This window comes from Neolamprologus multifasciatus, chromosome 3, assembly GCF_963576455.1.
Source record: "Neolamprologus multifasciatus chromosome 3, fNeoMul1.2, whole genome shotgun sequence".
Taxonomy (NCBI): Eukaryota; Metazoa; Chordata; class Actinopteri; order Cichliformes; family Cichlidae; genus Neolamprologus; species Neolamprologus multifasciatus.
The window spans coordinates 40,180,337-40,203,499 of NC_140441.1; the positions used below are offsets into that span (position 1 = coordinate 40,180,337).

At 41.4% G+C, this 23,163-nt stretch overlaps 2 protein-coding genes across 3 annotated transcripts in view; both read right to left on the minus strand.

The window, feature by feature from the left end:
• LOC146523165 (uncharacterized) overlaps positions 1 to 3,741 on the minus strand; it is a 6,304-nt gene extending 2,563 nt beyond the window's left edge. Inside the window, exons 1-5 of one of the 2 annotated variants that reach the window (XR_014871421.1) lie at positions 3,334 to 3,741; positions 1,396 to 1,464; positions 1,102 to 1,234; positions 862 to 944; positions 348 to 659 (exon numbers count right to left, since the gene is read on the minus strand). Coding sequence is in view for 1 of the 2 variants with exons in the window: in XM_085145049.1 (XP_085001175.1) it covers positions 418 to 659; positions 862 to 944; positions 1,102 to 1,234; positions 1,396 to 1,464; positions 3,334 to 3,577 (771 nt within the window). In the remaining variant the exon portion in view is untranslated. The remainder of the gene's footprint in view (positions 1 to 347; positions 660 to 861; positions 945 to 1,101; positions 1,235 to 1,395; positions 1,465 to 3,333) is intronic. The other variant, XM_085145049.1, reaches the window with a different exon arrangement.
• A 104-nt stretch (positions 3,742 to 3,845) lies between these two features.
• Positions 3,846 to 23,163, minus strand: part of LOC146523166 (uncharacterized) — a 33,042-nt gene continuing 13,724 nt past the window's right edge. The window contains exons 7-21 of the mRNA XM_085154195.1: positions 16,809 to 16,923; positions 16,580 to 16,713; positions 16,233 to 16,459; positions 16,022 to 16,127; positions 13,944 to 14,243; positions 13,097 to 13,323; positions 12,891 to 12,979; positions 12,705 to 12,805; positions 11,857 to 12,092; positions 11,638 to 11,726; positions 8,692 to 8,903; positions 6,512 to 7,503; positions 6,310 to 6,379; positions 4,891 to 5,065; positions 3,846 to 4,773 (exon numbers count right to left, since the gene is read on the minus strand). Coding sequence (XP_085010321.1) covers positions 4,569 to 4,773; positions 4,891 to 5,065; positions 6,310 to 6,379; positions 6,512 to 7,503; positions 8,692 to 8,903; positions 11,638 to 11,726; positions 11,857 to 12,092; positions 12,705 to 12,805; positions 12,891 to 12,979; positions 13,097 to 13,323; positions 13,944 to 14,243; positions 16,022 to 16,127; positions 16,233 to 16,459; positions 16,580 to 16,713; positions 16,809 to 16,923 — 3,278 coding nt within the window. The 3' untranslated portion in view covers positions 3,846 to 4,568. The remainder of the gene's footprint in view (positions 4,774 to 4,890; positions 5,066 to 6,309; positions 6,380 to 6,511; positions 7,504 to 8,691; positions 8,904 to 11,637; positions 11,727 to 11,856; positions 12,093 to 12,704; positions 12,806 to 12,890; positions 12,980 to 13,096; positions 13,324 to 13,943; positions 14,244 to 16,021; positions 16,128 to 16,232; positions 16,460 to 16,579; positions 16,714 to 16,808; positions 16,924 to 23,163) is intronic.

The window sequence follows — 23,163 nt, forward strand, 5'->3', positions numbered from 1 at the left end:
GGTTTTAACGCAGGCCAAAGCCATTTGTTTTGGCTCATCTGACTGTATCTCAGACAGACACAGTGGGAAAAGCTTATTTTAGGACATATTTCATCACCATTTTTGCCAAATAAACACAAACTTCCATGAAGATATCTCAATGCTAACAGAACCAAGTTCAGAGCAGCAATTCAAGTTACAGTTGATCTGTTATTACAGTGGAAATGTTCTGCTCTGTTCAGTGGTGTGTTCGTGCTGTCATTTGTTTTGTTTCCTAAAGAGTCAGCTGGAAGCAGAAGAAATCAAACACACCATAAGATGTATTTAGTTTTGAACACTTATTTATCATTTTTCCTTTAATGTTTTACCTGTAAACAGACTTTTCATGACTATAACTATATCTGTGGCAGCAGTGAGGAAAACTACTCTAGTGTCGACCTTAAGTTTGACATAGAGGACAGCCTTTTCAAGCTCGGTGGGCTTCATGGTCCTGTAGATCTCTTCTGGTGTCAGGGTCTTCAGCATGAGCCTCTGGAGTCTCTTACTGTGGTCAGACTTGAAGATGTTCAGCGGTTTGTCCCCGGCCAGCTGAGGGAACGTGGACTTGATCATGTCCAAGAAGTCACCCTCCTTTAGATCACGGGGACACTTCAAGTCCTCAAACAGAGTTTTCTTAAACCCTGAAAAAGAAGAAACCATCGTGAGATCAAGACTTTGCAAGCAGTGAGGAAACAATGGTTATCCTGGGCGGCAGCATCTCAGAACTCTGCAAGTCCATCTGCAAGTCCTTGAACATTTAAGGTTTTTAGTATCGTTAGGTCTGGCTATTTGGTTCAGGTGCTAACACAGGAACTTAAAATGTACCCATGTTTGAGAGCATACCGCCTTGAGAGTCCTCCAGGAAACAAATCCTGAAATGTAGATGTCTCTGTGTGTCACTGAGCCAATGTCTGCTGGACTTCTTCCTGTCAGGAGAAATGGTAGTTGTGTTAGAGCACTACATTCAGGCCAGTGCTGGCAAAGGTGAAGCCTTGGTGTAAATGCAAAGTTCTTTGTTAAAACACGAGGCGTCACAATATAAACTAACTGTAACATCCAAACTGTTGACATTGCATTTGTAACCTTGGCATTTCATAATCCGGGTGCATCAGATTTTCTCTTTTCCGCCTGGAACTCGTCGACATTTGGGCCATCCGCTGCTCATCTTCATCTTCATCACGACGTAGCAGACTTGGACTTCCAGCACCCTCCATACCTGGAAACATTACACACCCTATTTTACTATTTACTACCATATGTAAGTCTGAACATCTTCTTTAGTGTTGTAGCAAAAACGTATTGTCCTTAGAGTCGTTCATTCACTCATTCCTCCTTTTTCTCAACATTTAAGAAAACAAGCTTTGACAGAAAACAAACCCGGCAGATGTGTGTGCTGCTGATCCTCTTTGTCTCCGGTCATGACCACCACCTCATGGATGTCCAGATCTGTGACAAGAGATTACTTTTGTCAGTCAGATCTGATCAGTTACTTCATGTATGGCCAAATACAATATTGCTATGATCAGCTGAAAGCAACATGTATTTTTAAAGAGCAGCTTTAAAGTTTGGATTTAGTCCTGTTTATCACTCAAATAACTGCAAACTATGGAAAATCTGACATCTTAAATTCTTAAAACTGATAGAGCAGGCTCCATGTGAACTGTGAAAACTTCACCTTTATGTTTTATATGTAAGCTCATTTCCAACATTGAAAAATAAAAATTGCTGATCAGAGCCAAGTCCAAATTTAAAATCAGTATCTCAAAATTGCGACTAACTCCTGAAAAACTGGAAATTATGAGTCATTAAGTCAAAAATGTTTATAATCAACTCAAGTTTTGGGTTAATTAAAAATGTTGACAAGTGTGGAGATGGAAAATTATTTTACTGTTATTATTCATAACCATTATTATTACTGTTGCATCACTTATGGTTTATTATCACTTATGAGTTATCATCATTTGATTAGAGCATTTATTGAAACTGTTGATGTTACATTAAAGTCTGTATTTCAGGTGTTAGCTGAACCACATAATAATCTTTCATTGCAGGTGCAGCTGTAATCATGTTATACACATATTGCATTTTTGTGCTAATTACAGAGTTGAAGCTCAGTTGATAATGGTCGGAAGCTTCGGTCAGCGTGAGTTTGATCGATCAATTGGAATACCTACTGGGCTAATGAAAGACTGCATACATGCTTACAATTCACCACATATTATATGGGAATATAATAAAGGCCCGTGTGCCCTCATGTTGCACTGGAGTCTGCCTGGTAACACATGACTCAAACGGAGTCAGGCAGTATGCTTCTGAAATGTCTTTGTTTGTTGAGTAAGGTCATGCACTGAGGTCAGGACACACACAGGGTGCCTGCGCATACATGTGTACTATGTTTTGCTCGCAACTGCAAGGTGTACCTGCATACGTGACAGTTTGGTTCCACAAGATAAGTGAAGTGAAATAACAGGACGCATCTGGCGATAGTGAAGGAACAAAGGAAGGAAATGCTCTTTTTTAGAATATGTCCTAGGATCTCTGGAAACTTACTGGAACTTATGCTTGTTGATTATCTGCTTGTGACGCACTATTTTCGTATATATATGACACCCCATGTATTGTTCGAAGAAGATCGATGCTGTTTGAGGGATTGTGCTCGGTCTCCCATATATATATATATATATATATATATATATATATATATATATATATGTGTGTGTGTGTGTGTGTGTGTGTGTGTGTGTTTTAATAAAATCACTGTTTGACGCACTATGGACCTCCAGTCGTATGTCTCCACCTCAAATTACGAATCAGGACACAAGCCGACTTGAAAATGCAACTTACTTCTGAATAACTAGAAATTTCAGTTATATTCAATTCAATTTTATTTATTCAGTGTCAAATTACAACATTTGCCTCAAGGCGCTTTATAATATATGAAAAAGACCCTACAATAATACATAGAAACCACAATAATCACACGCACTTTGGTGACAGTGGGGAGGGAAAAGCTGCAAGTTATTAAGTCAAAATTTAAGAAACACAAGTGAAAATTTTGAGTTTTAGTAGAATTAATTTTTCATTAGCTTCAGGGGTGGGCTGCCCATAAAGTTAAAGGAACCCCAAAAGCGTTGATTGGCTGACATTATCCTGTGAAAGCTGACTAAACGCATGCCGACTTGTTAATCCCATTCTAAACAATTGTGCGGACATTTTCTTCTTGCACTGTGAAGTCACTATGTTCACCAGCTAGCGAGGAAATATTAAAGGAGTCATTTTCAAATGAAGTTCGGCAAATCCGCCTCTGTCACTGACCTGTCCTCTCAAGCTTAACCCGAGGCTGCAGGAGCTCCAGCAGTCTCCTCTGCCGGTCGATCTCCTGCCTGAAGCCCGCAGCCTCCTCCTCATAGTCTGTTACAGTCCGCTCCACCACCGCTAAGATCTCCCGGGCGGCTGTGCTCAGTTTCTCAGTGATGATTCCTCTCAGTATGTCGCTCCTGGACATGTTAGCGACGCTGTCGGGGGACTCCGAGTTGCCGCTCTTCTCGAGATAAAACATGTGTGCTTTCACGGGTCCGTCTCAGAGGCGAACGATACTGACCGGACGGTGTTCCTATCGTGCTGTCGCAAAATGTGTCCGGGGAGAAACGTTATAAAGAAAGCAGACTAAAACACTATATACGCACACATTTACTATATAAAAAAACCCCGTAATGTCTGGAGCGTGACAGTATCTATCTATCTATCTATCTATCTATCTATATATATATATATATATATATATATATATGTATATACACACTTAGTATACATACACATATACATACATTTTTTTCGTTCCACTAAGATCCTCAGTTTGAATCTACTGGCTGACTTGGCATGCTTGCATCACTGTCGTGTTGTACAAACCCTTCTGAGAAGATTTGAACGTTGTGACATACTGAATAAACATAGTACTGCAGATGACACTTTATGCAGTCAGTGTGTAAACAATGAACTAAGATAAACAGGAAATGTAAAACAATGCCCAAATCTTACCCCAGAAATGTAACTTTAATTACAGCAATTTAAAAAAAGGTGTACAGTAAACAAAATATAGTACTTCAGAGTTTCTGCTAGAAAACAGCAACTTGCATCGGGGAACATAAGTCAACCCGAACAAAGAAAACAGCATAAAGTTGTATTTGTTCCTTGTTTCTTTCACACTTTGAATTTGCACATTTCAAAGTCTTAAGTAAGGCAAAGGGTGATCTGTATAAACAGTCTGCAGAATCTGTGGCACCAGAAACTTTTCTGGTGCTTGGTGCATGCAGCAAGTCCGAATGAAGAATGAAAGACAAATGCACTAGTCAAAGTGCACTCTCAAAAAAATCTGACGACATCATACCTCTTTAAAACAGACAATGTAGACTATGGCCAGTGCATGGGACCCAAAGCTCTGGTCTGGATATCCAGCCACTACACTGCAAGCTCCAAAGTGTCGGCCGTTGCTCCAAGAGGTTCTTCAGACCCCAGAAATTCGGATTTTTCCACGAAAATAAACATGAATGTCAGTTTGATGTCCCCTGAAGTGAAGGAAACATGGTTGTGTGGGTGTAAACAGCTGGGTTCACATTCATTAGTTTCTTTAACAGTTTTAAAACTTGGGGGTTGACTGGCGAAGTCTTTTCCTGTGTGAACTTCCCAGTCTCCTTTGACAGGAATTTGCCTTGTGGAACTTTGGTGCCTCTGTCGGGATTTATCCCAATCAATCGCCTGGAAAAAACAAATGTGTGGTCAGATCCAAAATGACACAGGAACGGGTTCTTGCAAGCCCTTTAGCACAAAGACCTTGCATCACAAATTAACAGCTGGAAAATGTACTCATCTAACCTTTGAATGAATTCCAGTGTGCATGCAGCATCGTCTTGATACTGAAGATTGAAGATGTAGTAAGTAGAAAAGACAGCAGCGAGGCCGGACAGAAAAGTCGGCTGGATGCCCTCGCAAATGATGTGCCCCTCAAGACTGATCATCCAGCGGCGAATGGAGCTTTCCGGTGATTTGGCTTAAAATCCAAATAAAATCCCACCATTAGTACTGAAATGGTAATGAGCTTATTTATTCAATATACTTCTGCAGTGCAAATGTGTTAATAAACACACAGAACCATCAAGTACGTCACTCAGTCCCTATCAAGAACATTTAACATCTGTATCTGACCAGAATTTCGCAGTTAGGCATGAAAATAAAACTGTAGATTTTCCAGTCACACAGTGTGACTTCAGCTTCTGGAGTCGCGCCCATAAAATAAAATTTTAATATGCCGATGATTGTGTAGTGTATACGACTGGGCAATATATAAAACATTGTTCATGTTGACTGAACATATATTTACAGGGAACTTTGGGCATACAACTTGCAAAAGCAAGCTAGATAAGTTTTGTTTTTGTGTTGTGTTTGTTTTCTTTGGGGTGCTGAAGAGCAGCTTGTTGCAGAAGCTGTTTTTTAAAACATGATTTTCTTCTGATTTATTGACTTTGACAATTTTTTGATTTGCAAGTTATACAAAGTCTGCTGGTGTTTTTTTCATCATAATAAAATAGAAAATGGAAATGGAGAATCTTCACCACTTGAAGGTGCTAAAACTTCTACTGCCCAGACAGAGTCCTCCAATATCAGAGGAGCTATGGAGAAAATTATGAGCTGGGGTCTTCCAGTGATCATCATATTGAATGTGAGTTGTGCCACATTTATGCTTTACAGCAGACAAACAGGTGAGGGTAACATTTTCTAATTCAAGATCAGGAACAACCTGCAATCTGTGAAGGTGCCAAAAAACGCCAGCATGACTCTGCCTTTTGTTTTAAGCTTCAGTCTTTGGAGACCAGTTGGTGACTTCCTAACTGGATGACGATTACTGCAGTTTGCATGGAAAATGTGCAAAAGAGACAAGGCAAGTGAAAGAAGCCAACAGCCAACAGTGAAACCGGGTTAAAAATATCGGGGGAAAAAAGGCAACCGGTAATTAAAATTTGACCTCCTCTAGGGAGATGTTGTCAACCGAAGACTCATTAACTCATCTCAGTTCAAGTTGAACTAAATTTCTTGTGACTTTTAGCATTTGGCAACGGGTGAAAGTTCACTGTTGTAACAGGATTCTTGGGTAATAAGAGAAATCTTTGTTATGACATTATAAGTCATGAGTTATGAAATTATAGTGAGGCTATTTTTCTTCTCAAGAAGCACTTAATGCTTAACGCTGTTGGCTTTTGCAATCATAACAACAAAAAATAAATATGTATGTCATACCAAGGAGTATCAGTCGAGGAGTTGCAGGTAGTTGGATTGTCGTCTGTAATTCAGCTGCTGTGGCATTTGCCTAGGACACAGAGTTATGACTAAATTAATTAACAAAAACATGAAACAAATAAAACTGCTGTCTTCCACAATAACAGAGACAACAGATACAGGTGTCACCTTTGAAGAAATCAAAAACCCCAAAATAACTCACATTTGCAAAAAGAATCAGTCCTCCGAGGGGTTCGGAGAAGTGAGCCATCAGAAGTTGCAGGATGCAGAAGGATAGTTCAAGTTTTGGACCCACTGAGAGGATGGATTGGATATCTGGATTAGTGGACTTGCTGAAGATCTCCAGGATGGTTGGTCCACACTCCTCCATTGCAACCTCGAGAGTGCGAAGCACTTTGATATCAGTGAGCAGCTCAAAATGAGTATAAAGTCCATTGTGTGTGAAAAGATAAGGCCATCTGCCCCTTAAATCTCTAATAGCCGGTACTGGGAGTGCATTTATTTGGCGGCGCTGCAGGTCGAAGGTTATTTTCATGAGTTCTTTTACTTCGTCTTTTTCTACCATGCTTGAGTCATCCTGATGGTAAATTTCTTCCAGTCGCTGGCGTTTTCGCTCCACTGTTTCATTTGTCTCCTCCGGCAGCAGGCCAGGCTCAAATCTGGCGCAGTCATAATTGTTGGTGGATCCTCTTTTCATTCCAGACAAACGGCTGTGGCGAAAGTTGCTGGTCCGTTTCAGGTTATCAATTCGGTTTTTGATTTGAATCACAAGCGAGATGTAATCCTCTTCCAGCAGCTGACCGTTGTCACACAGATCAGCAAAGCTCTGAGGGTACTTACGGACAATGTTTCGGCAGATGGTTACACACTGAGCACGTGTTGGGTTTAGCTCGTGTTTCCTCATCTCATCTGCTAAAATCCTAACCATCTGTCTCCTTGCTGCAGGGGATGGTCTCTTGCCCTCAGCAACCGCTGCTTGAATTTCCATTGGCATGAGGTCCCAGGGCACCTGGAACGTCTCTGCCCACTGTTTTCTAAAAAGGGTGGTTTGCCAGCAGCTTTCTGAGTTGTCATGTTCTTGATTCGAGAGTGGGAGTACACCGGATGGAGTGGAGCAAGGTGATGCTGCAGGACTGCTGAGCAGTGAGCTAGAGGAAGGAGTCACTGGCAGGTCCAAAGTAACCAGGTCTGTCTCTGAAAAGGAAAGGAAAAAAAACACATAGTGAGCTCAATTGTCTCTTATACAAGTGTGCACTTAAAATAAGTTAATGATAATAAGTTAATAATATATATATATATTTTAAATACTGCCGACCGTCAGTGCAACCCCTGAGCCTCCCAGTATCCTCCTCCTATGGTATAATTTTCTAAACCTCACATCTCCTTGTTCTTGAGTTATGGGTTCTTAAGGTTTTCAGAAAACTTGACCTCTAAAGGTGAGTTCAATTTAACTGGCAATTGAACTAATCCAGGATTTTTAGTAGATGCGCCTATGTCACCCTTTTTTCCCAAGTTATCATATTCACAAACTTTGGTGTCCAGAATGAAGACAATACCCCACCAGCCTTTTATCAACAACCAAACCAGGAACATGAGAATACAAATACTAGCAAAAATCTCACCAGAAGGTTCTGATTTTCCCCAGGATCTGAGGCTCCATAGACATAATGAATCCCCCTTAACTATTTTTTTTTTTAACGGAGTAGCACTTCGATCCAGATAGATACCCCTCTGAATAGCCAAGTTACTATAAGTTAAGTTATACTCATTATATCTCTAAGGCCTTGGTTAGAAAGACCTAGACATCTATCTAACAGTCAACAGGGTGGTTGCCAGTAGTCTCTGGAAGTCGCTGGCAGTCGCTGTGAAAAGCTCCCTCAGCCACAGAGGGTCACCACACAGGTAGTTGATGTTTGATTTGGCAGATTTTTCATCCTGATCCTATTCCTGGAGCTCCCAAGGGATTTGTGTCTCTTTCTGGGATTGAATCAAGGATCATTTGCTTGTTAGATAAATGTCTAAGCACTAATAAAGACCCATTCATGCAGGTCCTGTTCAGACTGCTGCCCCTGATGTGAACCCAGATAAACATCACATAATGGATGGATCAAGAGCTGCATCATATTTAAAGGTTTTGGTAAAAAACACAGACACTTGGCTGTAGCACTCAGTGGGGAAACCAGCAGAGTGTTAGAATGACAAAATAAGTTAACAGAAGTAAAAAACAGTTTTAAAAACTTTCAGTACAATTTTACCATTTCGCTGTACTGACGGATTTAGAGTTCAGGGAATAAATATTTTAAGAAAAAGGCTGTTAGAAATGATCAGATATACTACTATAACATTGTATAGAAAAAAATAGTGTATTTACGTCAACATTACCATTTTTAAATGCTTCCAGGAGTGTCTGTAATTGAAGGGGAGGCAGCAAGTCAGCAATATCATCTTCAATGACAGATTTTAGGTCCTGGGTAGACTCCACTCCATCACTTAACAGCTTATGAATCAATGACTGTTGAGTGTCTTCAGAAATTAATGGCAAAGCTCTGATGATGATATCCTTCAGGTCTTCATCCAAGGGTTTCATTTCATTACTGTGAGAAAAAAGATCCACGACACTCATGAAAATGTTTTCCTCCAAGACAGAATGGACTGAACATTTAAACACACATTTCCATGAAATGATTCTTCAGTAGAAGTCAGTGTTGAATAAAAGTCAATGTAATCTGGAACAATCTTGGTTCACATTCAGCATCTCGTTTAGAAACAGGAGTTTTAATAGTGGGTTAGCAATCTAGCATCCCTGTTTCCATTTAAGAATAAATGGAATAACTAATGCTTCCCTCATAAACGTTATCATTAGCAGCTGTGCAGTTTGGTATTTTTTGTTAACTAACCAAACCTGACTGCCTTTCTCAAATCAGATTTGCAAATTAGCTTGAGAGCAATTGACCAAGGGTCAATACATACTTTAAGATAAAAACACGCAAAAATTAACTTATAATATAATCAATAATATCAACAGAATGTTAAAAATAGAAATATTAAACATGTCTACATTTTACATCCACTGCTGATTAGCATGCCAGCTAGCATGCTAATCAGCAATCTTCAGACCATCATGTCTTATAATACACCTTTGTATCTTAAACAGCTACCTATCATCCATATACCCATAGTCTAGTATAAGAGGAAAAGAAGTGATGACGCCACATCTTGCCAGTGATGCCATACCTGATAAATGGAGCGGTAATCATAATGTTTCATTACACTCTGGGCAAAGATCAGGTTGCGTTCAATAGCAATGAAAAGAAACAATAGCAGCAAAACTCTGCTAACATAACATCTGCCATCCAGCACTGGAGCTGCTCAAAGTTTTCAATCAATCATTTAATCAATCTTTTTAAGGAAGCCTGTATTTCAAGGTTTGTTATGATATGAGTGAACAACAACTTCCAGATAGTTCATTTTTAATTCAGTACATCACTTTAAGTTGCAGATCACCACTGCTGAGAAGTCACGCTTATGTTGACTATCAAAATCATCGACAAGTAATTTAAAAGTCGACACATCGTTGGAAGTTTTGTAAGATTCTGAAAGATGCAGAAGTAAGTAGTAGGATTTAAGAGTGTGGTAATGGACTGAAACAGAAGATGGCAGCTATGCATCTACAAGGATGCCAGCTGCCGTTAAACGGGAAAGAAGAAGAAGAAGCAGCCTCCGATATCATAGGTGTGTCCAAATTCAGGGGCAGCATCCTCCTGAGGCCGCATTTCAATGCCAATTACATCACCGTGACGCGACGAAGGCTGTCCAAATTCGAAGACTCCTCGAAATATGGCCAAAAAATCCGTCCTCCTTTTCCCTAGATTTGATTGATGGGTCGGGTGTATCCTTCGTGGCCCAACCTATCCCAGAATTCACAGCGCGGCCCAGTTTCCAACAACGGCAGCAGCAACTTAGTTTTAATATTACTCTTTCTGGGTCGCAAAACTACATTATTGCCTAAAAATATCTTAAAGGTTTATTTTGCAACCCAGAAAATCTGGGACTCCCCACCATTTGACCTTAGAACTGAAGAAGCTTCTCGGATGAGAGGTGAAACGTCTTCAAGCAACTTAAAGAAGTCCAGACGCTTTTCTTTGCAAGCTCCTTTGACTACGATGACCTGGATGACTGAGAACCTTCACAGACAACCGAGAAAGAGTGTAAGAGTAACAAACTTTTAAGATATAAGCTTCAAATATCTGCTCAATTTATCAAGACATCACATATTTGCAAAAGTGCTCCGACGTTTTCGGAGACGTCTGTTACGCACCAGCTCGATAGCTGACCAGGAGGTCAAGGCTCACTAGAGCCGGCGAGAACAGTCAACCCCCGGCACATCGTTTTCGACTCCCCCGCGGTCTTTTGCTACTCAGGTTAAACATGATATATAAGTCACTTAGATAACTTACAAATGTCATTGTTTGGATTTTTTCAGTGTTTTATTTGTTCCTGAGTAAATCAGTTTGGTTGAGATTAAAGTTATAGTCTTCACACAGCTGAATAAACGTCAAACAGAAAACTGATTAGTCGACTAATTGCAAAAATAATCGGTGGCTAGTCGAATATCAAAATAATAGTTTTGGCAGCCCTAGTCTACCCCTACAACAGGAAATATCAAACAGCTCAAAATATTAAAGCCAGAAGACAGCACACCAGGTAGGAGTGCAACCAGGAGAAAGCTTATTGTGTTTTTTGACCTTTACTGTTTCTGAACACCTTTGAGACCAGAGGTAAGCCGGTTTTCTACAGCAATGTCTCATGGGAGAACATTGCAGAATATGTTTTTTGGCCACACCAATGCAGCCCTCTTCATTCTTTCTCCAAGATGTAACTTCTTTCATCTTCATCTTCAAAACGGTTTCTAACCCATAAGATTGAAGATGGGTCAAACTACCATCTTCGGGGCAGGGCAGGGTGGGGAAGGGTGGGGCTGTGGTGGTAGAGCAGATCAGCTACTGATTGGAAGGTTGGTGGTTCGAGCCTTTGCTTCCCCAGTCTGTATGCCAAATATCCTTGGGCAAGATACTAACCCCAAGTTGCCCTCCGATGCGTCAACTGGAGTGTGAATGTTGGTTATATTGTACTTGAGGTTAGAAGTCCTTGTGTGAGTGGGTGAATGAGGCATGTTGTAAACAGCGCTTTGAGTACTCCAGGAGAGAAGAAAAACGCTATATAGGAATCAGTCCATTTACCACTGTCCATTCCCAAAATGCAACATAATAAATGCTATGAAACTGCATTTTCATTCTCCAATTTTACCGTTTTTTATTAATCACTTACCTCCTGTGCAGTCTGGTTTGTTCAGAAAAGGATGAAGAGTCTTCAGCACCATCAAGCTTATTCACATCATCCTGAACATACTCTGATGCCTGGAAAGTTTTATAGTTTTTATTTAGTATGGGTTTTGTAATTAATGGTTTCTGACAATGCCATGTGGAGGGATTAAGAAGGACAAAAGAAAAATCTACAAAGGCAGAAATGCTGAATCTGACACAGTACCTTCAGTCGAACAAAGAGGGTAGCACTCCCAGTTGACTGGACAGCCTCTTTGATCTCCTCAGTTGTCAGTGACTCCACATTTAGAGGCTCTAGTATCTTGTCGTCATTAGATATCAGGAGCTCCAGAGGTTCAGCAGCAGCCAGCTGAGGGAAGGTTGACCTCAGCTGAGCTAGGAAGTCAGCCTCCTGAAGACCTCGAGGAACCTGCATCTCATGACGCAGGTAATTCTGAAACACTGAGATAAAACAGGAAAGAGTGGTAAGTTGCCAGCTAACAGGGAGCATCACACCAAAACCTGACAATTTCATTCAAAAAACAAGACCTCAGACGTCTTAGACAGTCTGTTATCAGCTGCACAGGAACTACAATATTTATCAGATATTTGCATTAAAATGGTCCAAAAGGCTCCAAGAGCACACACACAATCCAGAGGTCCAGATGAGGTTCAGGAAGCAGCTACAGCCGCCTGTCAGTCAAAGAGACCATGTCCCCAACATTAAGCCTTACCACTGACAGCCTTGCTTGTAGTCCTCTATCACGGTACCACTACCAAAAATGACCACCATCAGCATTCTGAATGACTGCTGTGTAGTGGCTCGTGCTCCAGTAATCATGAAGTGCTTTGACAAACTGGTCCAAACTCAGGTCATCACAAGCTTCCCAACCATGATACACACACAGCAGCATGTCTACAGAGCTCTACAGAGGACTTCATAGTCACAACTGTGTCCTGACCACCCTAGGAGCTATGCTCGGCAAATCTTTATTATTTCAGCTCAGCATGTGATCACAGTGGTGATAACTGAATATTGTACTGGACAGATAAATTAAAAAGCTTTGAACTTACGATTGGGCGAGATCGTATCCATCTGAGGGTCCTCCACAATGTGGACCTTGAGATGCACGTGGGTGTCTGATTGACTGATCTGAGGTTTCTCAGACTCAACTCTGGGGAAAAAAACAAAATTGGATTGAACTGTTGACATAAATAACAAACTCTAACAGCAGCAGCTTACTCTTTTCTTTGACTCACTCAGTGGTCAGTGTGGTTGGATCCAGGCTGGGTGGAGGAAGTTCAGCAGCAGTAGCAACTTCTCTCTGTAGAGACCTTTTCTCTGGACACTAAATTTCCACCAAAAAGTAAAAGAATAGTTTTTTTCTGATTTTTCATTCAGAACAACATGCTCCACATTTATTAACAATGTTTTCACCCTGATGTTAAATTGGGTCTTGCAGTACCTTCAGTCGGATGTAAATACCAGGATTCCCAGTCCCGTTCTTGCAGATCTCTTCTGCAGTCATACTCTCCACTGTTGGAGGAATTAGATTGTGGTTGCGACCAATTAAGATGGTAAAAGGTTCACCAGCAGCCAGCTGAGGGAAAGTGGACCTCAGCAGAGCCAGGAAGTCAGCCTCTTGAAGACCACGAGGAACATTCAGCTCATGAGACGGGTGATTCTGACACACTGAAAGAAAACAGAGAAGCTCACAAAGTCAGAATCAGAATGTCTTTATTGTCATTGTCACAGGTAGAACGAAATTAGAATTGATCTCTGATCAATGCATCATCCATACAAATGTAAAATTTAAATAAAATTTGTAAAATAAAATCCATCCCCACACACATGCCTCAGTCAGTGCATAGATCGCTTCAGGAGTAGCGTGATGGACATTTTTTAGTAGCAGCATTAAGACATATTTTTGTGATTTGGTAAAAGCTGTGTTTGAGTCTGTTTGTCCTTACGCTGATTGCTTTGTACCGTCGGCCCGAGGGCAACAGTTCAAACAGGGAGTGGCCAGGGTGTGAGGTATCTTTTATAACGTTATGAGGTTTTTTAAGACAGCGGGTAGTGTGACTACAGTCAGAGCAGTTTCAGTCATCGACAAGTTAGAAGACATGTTTTCCTGAATCAACTAATAAACAGGTAACTCAGCAAACCTGCACAGAGAGCTGGATGACTAGTACGTTGGACTCTTGAGACATGCAAAGCCTCTAAATCAAGTTAAGGAGCTAATAAGAGGCAGAAAACGTTAACGGCATCAAATCCTTCCAAAGATATTTGAAGGTTAAAAGCTTTCAACTTACTTATATATGTGATCTTATCAATCTTAGGGTCCTCAAGGATGCGGATCTTAAGTCTTAAATCTTCTTGACACAGTGACTGTTGTATGTAGAGGGTAGATCCCCGAGAAAGTCTGATGATTTCCTCTGGTGTCACAGAGTCTCCTTTCAGAGGTTTAAGTTTGTTGTGCTTGGCCCTTAAAAAAAGTTCAAAAGGTTCATCTCCAGCCAGCTGAGGGAAGGTAGACCTGAGTAGTTTCAGGAAGTCAGTTTCCTGCAAACCACGATGAACCTTCAGCTTGTGAAGTGGGCACGTCTGAAACACTACAACACAGAGGAACGCTGAGAGATCAGTTCAATTTTTCCAGTATTAGGAGAAAGAAATCATCACTTTCCTGTTGTACTTTCACTAAATGTTCATCTGATACTACTTTCCAATTGAATCTGGAATCTGCTTTCACAGTTTGGAGGTACCAGTGGTGACATGGGCTCCTAATGTTCCAATCATCACAGTGAAATCTTCCACATCTGCTCCAGAGTTTCATGTGTACTGAGGTGTTTTCATTGTGTTTTATTTCTTCTTTTTCTAAAGGATTTTTTTTTTTGAAAAATTCCACACAACTTGTCATTTTCATCAAATGAAAATATTCTTGGTAATATAGTAGATATTTCTTTATTAATATGTTACAATTCCTAGAACAGGGAGGAGTGCAGAAAGATGAAGATGTCCATGTAGCGTGCAGGAAGGCAGCACAAACTGTATACGTGTCCTGACCAATGTTCCCTCTAATTTTTCATGTATCTGAGCGAACACACAAACTCCCTGAGCGATCCCTTGGACCACTGTGAGCGACATCAGACGTGTGCACTGTGGTCACGCCGGCATCTTATCCATCCAAGTTACATGGTTTATTAAAATAATCAAATTATAGCATTTACATTTACATACAAGCTCTGACTTGTATTATGGGTATGAGTCTGGTCTGGGAGATAGTCCTGTAACTCTCTGTCTGCAAAATACAGTTGATGTTGGGCAATTAATTATATAGTTACTTCTTCACATAAGTTACTGAATGTTGCAAACAAAGTTTTTTGCAGCTGTTTACCTAAAAATGCAACTAAGGCATTTTTTTAAATAAACATTTCAAACTATTTACAGAACAATCAGCTGTTCTGCATCAAATTTGATGCCCCCCCATTTCTAAACCACTAAATGCCATATTGCCATATCATGTTTTGATTGGTCGACATGGTTGGTTTTGTCTTTGCTCACAGGTGGAGAGTGCTTTCGAACGTTTTCCTTATAAAACGCAGTTTTTACCGTTTCTTCCCGCAGTAAATATAAACAACGATAATGTTCAGGAAGAAAACTAAACATTGCATATATTTTTATCATAACTCTGGTTTTACGTGGCCTATCAACACAATTTAAAAACTGGTATAAAGTCCACACTTATTCCGTCAATTGTTCTGTCTGTCCTGCTCACATCTCCAATGGTTATAGGCTAACGTGGCTTCACGCCACATCAGTCACACCGCTTTGCTAGCTAAAACACCGGTGTCGGCACATAAGGACGCTGTCATAGCCTGTCAGCGACGTTGATTAGCTGCTTATATACGAATGTGAATCGCATTATTGGCTGGACTATGGGATAAGGTGGCATCGTTCTAATCCCATACGGGAGCAGCCAGTGACTTACTAACACTGCAAAAAACAGAATTGTTAAAGTATTTACTTTAATTTCAATTCAGGTTAGATTTTTTTTTTTTGTGCACGCAACATAGATTTTCTGTGCGCAGTGCGCAATTGCGCACGCGCGCAGCTTAGAGGGAACATTGGTCCTGACCAGGGTTTCAGCTCTCGAGCATTACTGGCATCAACAATTGTGATTTACAAGGTGCAAATGACTGTTTTTGGTATAGAGGTTTGGTGGAGACCATCAGCTTCACCTGTGTTTAAGAGACCGATCTGCGAGCAGGTAAAAGGGTGAAAAGCACTTCAGAACTTCCCTAGTAGGTAACAAGGTGATATACGGCTTACATGTGGTGCATTTTTATAGCAGAAACATCTAAATTTCACATCATGTTTGCTTTAGACTTACCTTGGTTTGACAAAACATTAATCTTTCGCCTTTCCAGGATGCGGATTCTGAGATTTATATGGGTGTCTGTCTCAGTGGATGGAAGATCTTCATCAGCATCTTCTTTCTGTTTTACAGAAGGTCGGAATTTTTTTTTCTCAAATCAAGTTGTCAATGTGTTGTAATCTTTGGTAACGCTGCTGACATCAGTTAAATCTTCTCAGCACAGTACCTGCAGTCGTATGTAGAGGGTAGATCCCCGAGAAACTCTGATGATTTCCTCTGGTGTCACAGAGTTTACTTGCAGAGGTTTCAGTTTCTTGATGTTGCAATATAAGAAAAGGTCAAAAGGTTCATCTCCAGCCAGCTGAGGGAAGGTAGACCTGAGTAGTTTCAGAAAGTCAGCTTCCTTCAAACCACGACGAACCTTCAGTTTGTGAAGCCGGTACATCCGAAACACTAGAACACAGAGGAACACTGAATCATCTTCCACATCTGCTCCAGAGTTTCATGTGTACCGAGGTGTTTTCATTCTGTTTTTAACATTTAAATTTCACATCACGTTTGCTTTAGACTTACCAGTATTTGAAAGCACTTCAATGTTTGGGTTTTCCAAGATGCGGATTTTGAGATCTATGCAATTTTGTAATTTGCTGATTCGACGTTTGCCATGTTTTTTTCTCCTCTTAGACTGAACTGTTTGAGTCAAGAACCTAAGGAAGACACAGAAAAATGGGAGCTGGGATACAAAAAGATAACACATATACTTTTGTCCACATAGTAGACATTTATGAACTTGTCGTATAACCTTGATGTTGTTACATAATCCAGCTCTGTCGTGTGTCCTTCCTCCTGCTCTAAATATTCATACTCTTCATCCTCTATCGGTGCCTGAAATCTCAGGCTCCTACTGTCCTCCACCCCTAGGAACAAATAAATTCTCATGTTAGTCACAATTATGTGTTGCCCAGCTCAACAAGAACTTGACCATTTATATAACTGAAAGGGAGCATGCTGCTACTATCTACTGTTTGTGCTTTAAGAGGACATGAGCTAATGTATCTTTTCCATTACAACCTTCTCGGCTCGACCCAACTCAGTTAAATTGTTTTTCATTACAATCAAGTACTGCCTATGTGCGCAAGGTCATTACAGCAATGCTACTAAAAGTCCCATTTTGCATACAACAAAAGCACAACATCACACTGGAGAAACTTGAGGCGATGGTAGACCTGCTGTGTGGTCTATAGCTTTTTGTCAGATTTGGAGACAGGCTTTGAGGATTAGATTTTTGTGAATGACATGCTATCATGAGTCATCGAGTGAAAAAACTGACTAGCCAATCAGTGGAATGCAATATGTTGACGTTACATTTTCAGATTGACTGAATTGCTGAATTGCTTTGGCTGAGTAGGTACTACTCATATATATGTATATATATCGGATGACAATATAAAAACATCTATCGCTTCATTTTACACTATCGTTTGTTTTGTGGTGACGCAAAATAAACTGTTCACAGCAATATTTTTCATTGTTTTGATGGCCACTGAAGTGGCTATATTTAATTTCTTAAAATTCTCTTTTTCTCTTATATTTAATATAACCACACTACAGACATGCAAGCGAGTGTTTTTATGCGTTGCCGTTAGCAACAATGACAGTAAAACCATTGCGTGGCTCCACCGTATGATTGTTTATTTTCCACATCAACCTTTCACAATAAAGCTCAAGATTCCGTTGAGACTTTTCAAAATAAACAGAATCACTTGAAAGAGTATGCAGACTATTTACGGATGAGAAGCAACAAAGAGCCGTTAGGTGCTAAAAAATAAACCTTAGACTCAAACGTTAGAACAGGCTTTTCCCCGTACCATGCTGTGTAATAAATACTCACAAAGAAAACGGCGGCTGTTACATGCATCGGTTAAAACATTCGACTCCAGGTACACGATGCCTACCTGGAAACACTCAACGCAAGTCGAGCTGCTTGAGATTCACACAATTTACAGAAAATGTTAAATTTTTGTAACTTATATCGTTAACTGGATGATAGATGTCTTATATCGGGATATGAGATTTTGGTCATATCGCAAGCTCTAATATAATATAACGAGGCAAATCTCCATTAACTATCGCCCTCGTGTGTGAGGCTGGACGGCATCAATACACGTTAACAAGCTAACTGTGCTAATGCATTAGTTCCCACCAATTGAGCATTGCGTGGCACATCCAACATACTGTTTTACTTTTGTACATGACGCGCTTACCATCAGGGTCATGCTTCATATGAAGACCAAGATAGTTCCAAACGCCACATCCGAATGAGGGTGGGGGAGGTTCAATTTCGGGTAGCGTTGAGGCAGTTGCCATGTTGCAACGAGCTTAGCTTCTGTCTTGCTAGCTTGCGCTGCGTTCAATGGATCTGCACTCGACAGTGCAGCCTAGGCGGAGTAGTCGAACGCAGATCCAGTGAGAGCTCAACACAGACAGCATCGTCAGAAGATGATAAAATAAATAAAAAAATTTGTATGGTTTGATACATATGCGTACCGAACCGAAAGCACTGTATCGAACGGTTCAATTTGGATACGAGTATTGTTGCACCCCGCTCACCCCTGCGGGCAGTCAATCCTTCAAGCTCTGGTCCTCTACCAGAGGCCTAGTTGCTTGAGGGTCCTGCGCAGTATCTCAGCTGTTCCTGGGTCTGCGCTTTTCTGGACAGAGATCTCCGATGTTGTTCCCGGGATCTGCTGGAGCCACTCACCTAGTTTAGAAGTCACCGCACCTAGTGCTCCGATTACCACCGTTACCTTCACCCTCCACATCATCTCGAGCTCTTCTCTGAGCCCTTGGTATTTCTCAAGCTTCTCGTGTTCCTTCTTCCTGATGTTGCTGTCATCCAGAACTGCTAGATCGATCACTACAGCCGCCTTCTTCTGTTTGTCTACCACCACAATGTCTGGTTGGCTAGCCACCACCATTTTGCCCATCTGAATCTGGAAGTCCCACAGGGTCTTAGCTTGGTCATTCTCCACCACCCTTGGGGGCATCTCTCATTTTGACCTCTGGACTTTCAGGTCATACTTGGCACAGATGTTCCTGTACACTATGCTGGCCACTTGTTTATGGCATTCCATGTATGCCTTGCCTGCTAGCCTCTTGCACCGTGCTGTTATGTGTTGGATTGTCTGAGGGGCATCTTTACACAGCCTGCACCTGGGGTCTTGCCTGGTGCAATAGACCCCAGCCTCTATGAATCTTCAATCATTCTTCTATCAAGATTGGAACATGTTGTTGTTCTGAAAGGTATGGTTTTAACTTGGTTTAAATCCTACCTCTCAGAGAGGTTGTTCTTTTTTGCTATGGGGCAACACTCCTCGGCTTCTGCCCCTATTTACAACATCTCCTTTCACTGTTATGCTGATCATATCCAGATTTATTCACCTTTGAAATCCGACGTGTCTGCTTCTTTGCAACCTCTGTTCAACTGTTTGCATGAAGTTAAAATTTGGTTATCACATAATTTTCCTACATTGAACGAGACTAAGACCGAAATCATAGTCTTTGGTAGAGACACTCCGCTAGACCAGTTAGCTGATGCCCTAAGCCAGGGGTCAGCAACCTTTAACACCCAAAGAGCCATTTGGACCTGGTTTCCACGCAAAAGAAAACACTGGGAGCCGCAAATACTTGTTGACATCTAAAATAAAGATAACACTGTATATATTGTTTTTTTACTTTTATGCTTTGTGTGGACAACTAAAGTGTGTTGCTACAGAGAAAATTGCATTTTATTTATGTAGTTAACACATTTTGAACTCTTAAAGAAATATAACAAAAGGAAAGACACCCAGCTGAACTAAAATGATCCATGTAGCAAACAAAAACTGCTGTGAGCTGCCACCCTTATATCGCCTTTGTGCTTTTGGAGCTTTGACCTGACTTAAATAATTGGAAAAAAAAGCACTATGCTGCTAAAAAAAAATGAAAAATAGATATTTGTAAATTCTGCCTAAATATGTATTTTACCTGGTTAATGTAAGTGGCGGGGCGTGGTCTGCAGCGCCGCTGCAGGGGAGTTGGACGCACCTGAGCGGCACCCGCAATCACGCCTCGCCACCTTAAAGTCTGTGCTCTCTCTGCTCTTGTGTTGTCGGGCTGTGAGCTGAAAACCTACAGCCGGCTGTATGCGTACAGCAACCGTGTGTGAAAAGTGGTCAATAAAGAGATGCTGAAAAGCGTGTTCATGGAAACATCGTCAGGTTTGCCCTGGTACAATGGGACTTCTGCTCCTGAACCTCTGCACACAGCGTCTGCAAAAGCTGTCGTCTGTGAGGCATGAGCGGTGTTTGTTTTTAACATAGTTCATGGTGGAGAATAGCTGCTGACATAATGTGGATCCGAAGATCCATAACTGGCCTACTTGGGGTTGAAAGTCTTGATATATGCACGGCGTTTGGCGGGTATTCCGGCTTCCGCGAGTGTGATGCTTATTTTGAGCGATGGAAAAATAATAAAATATAATTTTATTTTTATGTTTCAATATCACAATAATCTTCCAATTTAGAACTACAAGTTAAAAAAAAGAACTAAACACAAATAAAATACAATTCAGCTACATACTTCTAATTTATTTTCCCAAACCACCCGGAGCCGCAGTATAAGGACGAAAGAGCCGCTTGCGGCTCCGGAGCCGCAGGTTGCCAACCCCTCCCCTAGGCCCCCTGGCTAGCCATCTCTCGCACACTGTAAGAAACCTTGGAGTGTTTCTGGATAGCTCTTTTAAACTTGAGAAACAGGTCTCCACTGTGGTAAAAACAGCTTTTGCCAATTGCATCAGATATCTAAAGCAAAGCCATTCCTTCCTTTAAAGGACATTGAAAAGCTTATCCACGCATTTATCAAATCCAGATTGGACTACTGTAACTCCCTCTACTCGGGCCTCCAACACTCTTCTCTTTACCAGCTTAAAGTTAATTCAAAATGCAGCTGCACGTCTTTTAACAGGTACGAGAATCTATGAACCCATAACTCCAATTTTAGCCAAACTACATTGGCTCCCTGTTAAATATCGCATAGATTTTAAAATTGTTTTGTTCACTTTTAAAATTCAGGATAATTTAGCGCCCAGCTATCTTTCTGAACTACTCCACTTGTACAATCCCAACAGAGCACTTAGATCGTCCAATCACAGGCTCCTAGCACAACCTAGGTCTCGAATGAAGTCAAGAGGTGACCAGACCTTTGCAACCGTGGCACCTAAACTCTGGAATAACCTCCCTGTTCATATTCGTACTGCCGAGTCTATCCAGTCTTTTAAATCACGTCTTAAAACTTATCTTTTTACTTTGGCTTTTGATTCTAACTAGTTGGCTGTTCTAGCTTGTTGTGTTGTTGCCTATTGTTTGTTGTCCTGTTTTATTGTTTGTTTTAATTGTCTCATGCATTTACTGACTGTGAAGCACTATGGTCAACATTGTTGTTTTAATATGTGCTATATAAATAAATTTTGATTTGATTTGAACTCAGAGCTTGTCCCTGTGCTGCCATGACTAGTGCCTCTAAATATTTTGACAGATGAAGCCAATACCCTGTATGTTTATTGTCTGGAAGATTTCTAAGAGAGTTTTAAGCAAAACTACCGTGTAACCGTGTGGCCTGTCCTGCCATGATGGTTCCTCGCCTTCCTCCTCTTTCTTGGGTCTCTGCTGCCTGAGGTATTCATTGAGCACGCTGTCAGTTGGGGCCATCTTCCTGATGTATTCGTGGATGTTCCTTGTCTCATCCTGGACTGTGGTGCTGACACTCACCAGTCCATGGCCTACTTCCTTCCACTTAGCGTACAGCCTCAGGGTGCTGGACTTGAAATGAAACTTTCCATGGTCAGGAGCTTTCTCATCTTTATGTCAGTGGCTTCTATCTCCTCCTTTGGCCAGCTTATTATCCCAGCCAGGCACCTGATCACAGGCAGGGCGTAGGTGTTGATAGCCCGGATCTTGTTCTTACCATTCAGCTGAATCCTCAGGACTTGCATGACCCTCTGCAGGTACTTGGTGGTTGCAACTTTCCTGGCGGCCTCTTCATGGAACCCATTTGCCTGTGTGATCCCCAGGTAATTGTAGCTGTTCTCTATGTATGCAATGTTGCCTTCTGGTAGTTTGATTCCCTCAGTTCTGACTACCTTCCCTCTCTTTGTTATCATTGGACTACACTTCTCCAGTCCGAACAACATTCCGATATCATTGCTGTATAGCCTGGTGGTGTGGATCAGTGAATCGATGTCTCGTTCACTATTGGCATATAGCTTGATGTCATCCATGTACAGGAGGTGGCTGACAACTGCTCCGTTCCGTATTCAGTATCTGTAGCCAGTCTTGTCAATGATCTCACTGAGGAGGTTAAGGCCTATGCAGAACAGTAGTGGGGACAGAGCGTCTCCTTGGTAGATGCTCTTGATGGTGACTTGTGTTATGTACTTGAAATAGGCCTCTAGTGTTGTACACCACATCTCCATTGAGTTCCTGATGAAGGCTCTTAGGGTCCTGTTGATCCAGGCAGTGCACACGTTATCCAGTCTGGCCTTGCAGTCTCAGCTGATTGTTCGGTCTACCAGTAGCTGGTGTTTTGCCCCTCGCGTATTCTTGCCCATCCCTTTCTGTGCCTCACTTATGTATTGACCAATGTGCCTGTTCATCTTAGCCGCTATGATGCCTAACAAGAGCTTCCACATGGTTCTGAAGCAGGTTATTGGCCAGTAGTTAGATGGGACTCGTCCCTTCTGGAGGTCCTTGAGGATCAGGACTGCCCGGCCCTAAGTTAGCCATTCCGGGTGTCTCTCGTCAACTAGCAGTTGGTTAATTTGTATTGCCAGACGCTTTTGGAGTGAAGGTCAGCTTTGTCAGCCAGTAGGCGTGAACCATGTCGGGGCCTGGTGCTATCCAACTCTTCATATTGGAGACTCTTTCTTGGATGTCTGCCACTGTGATGGTTACTGGACCTTGTTCAGAGAGGGTGCTGTGATCTCCTCTCTGACCCACTAGCCGCTGAGCATTGCTGTTATGGGTTGTGTCCTCCTCCCATATGCTCTTCCAGTACAGTGGTCCCTCGCTATAACGTGGTTCACCTTTCTCGGCTTCACTGTTTCACAGATAATTTTTTTA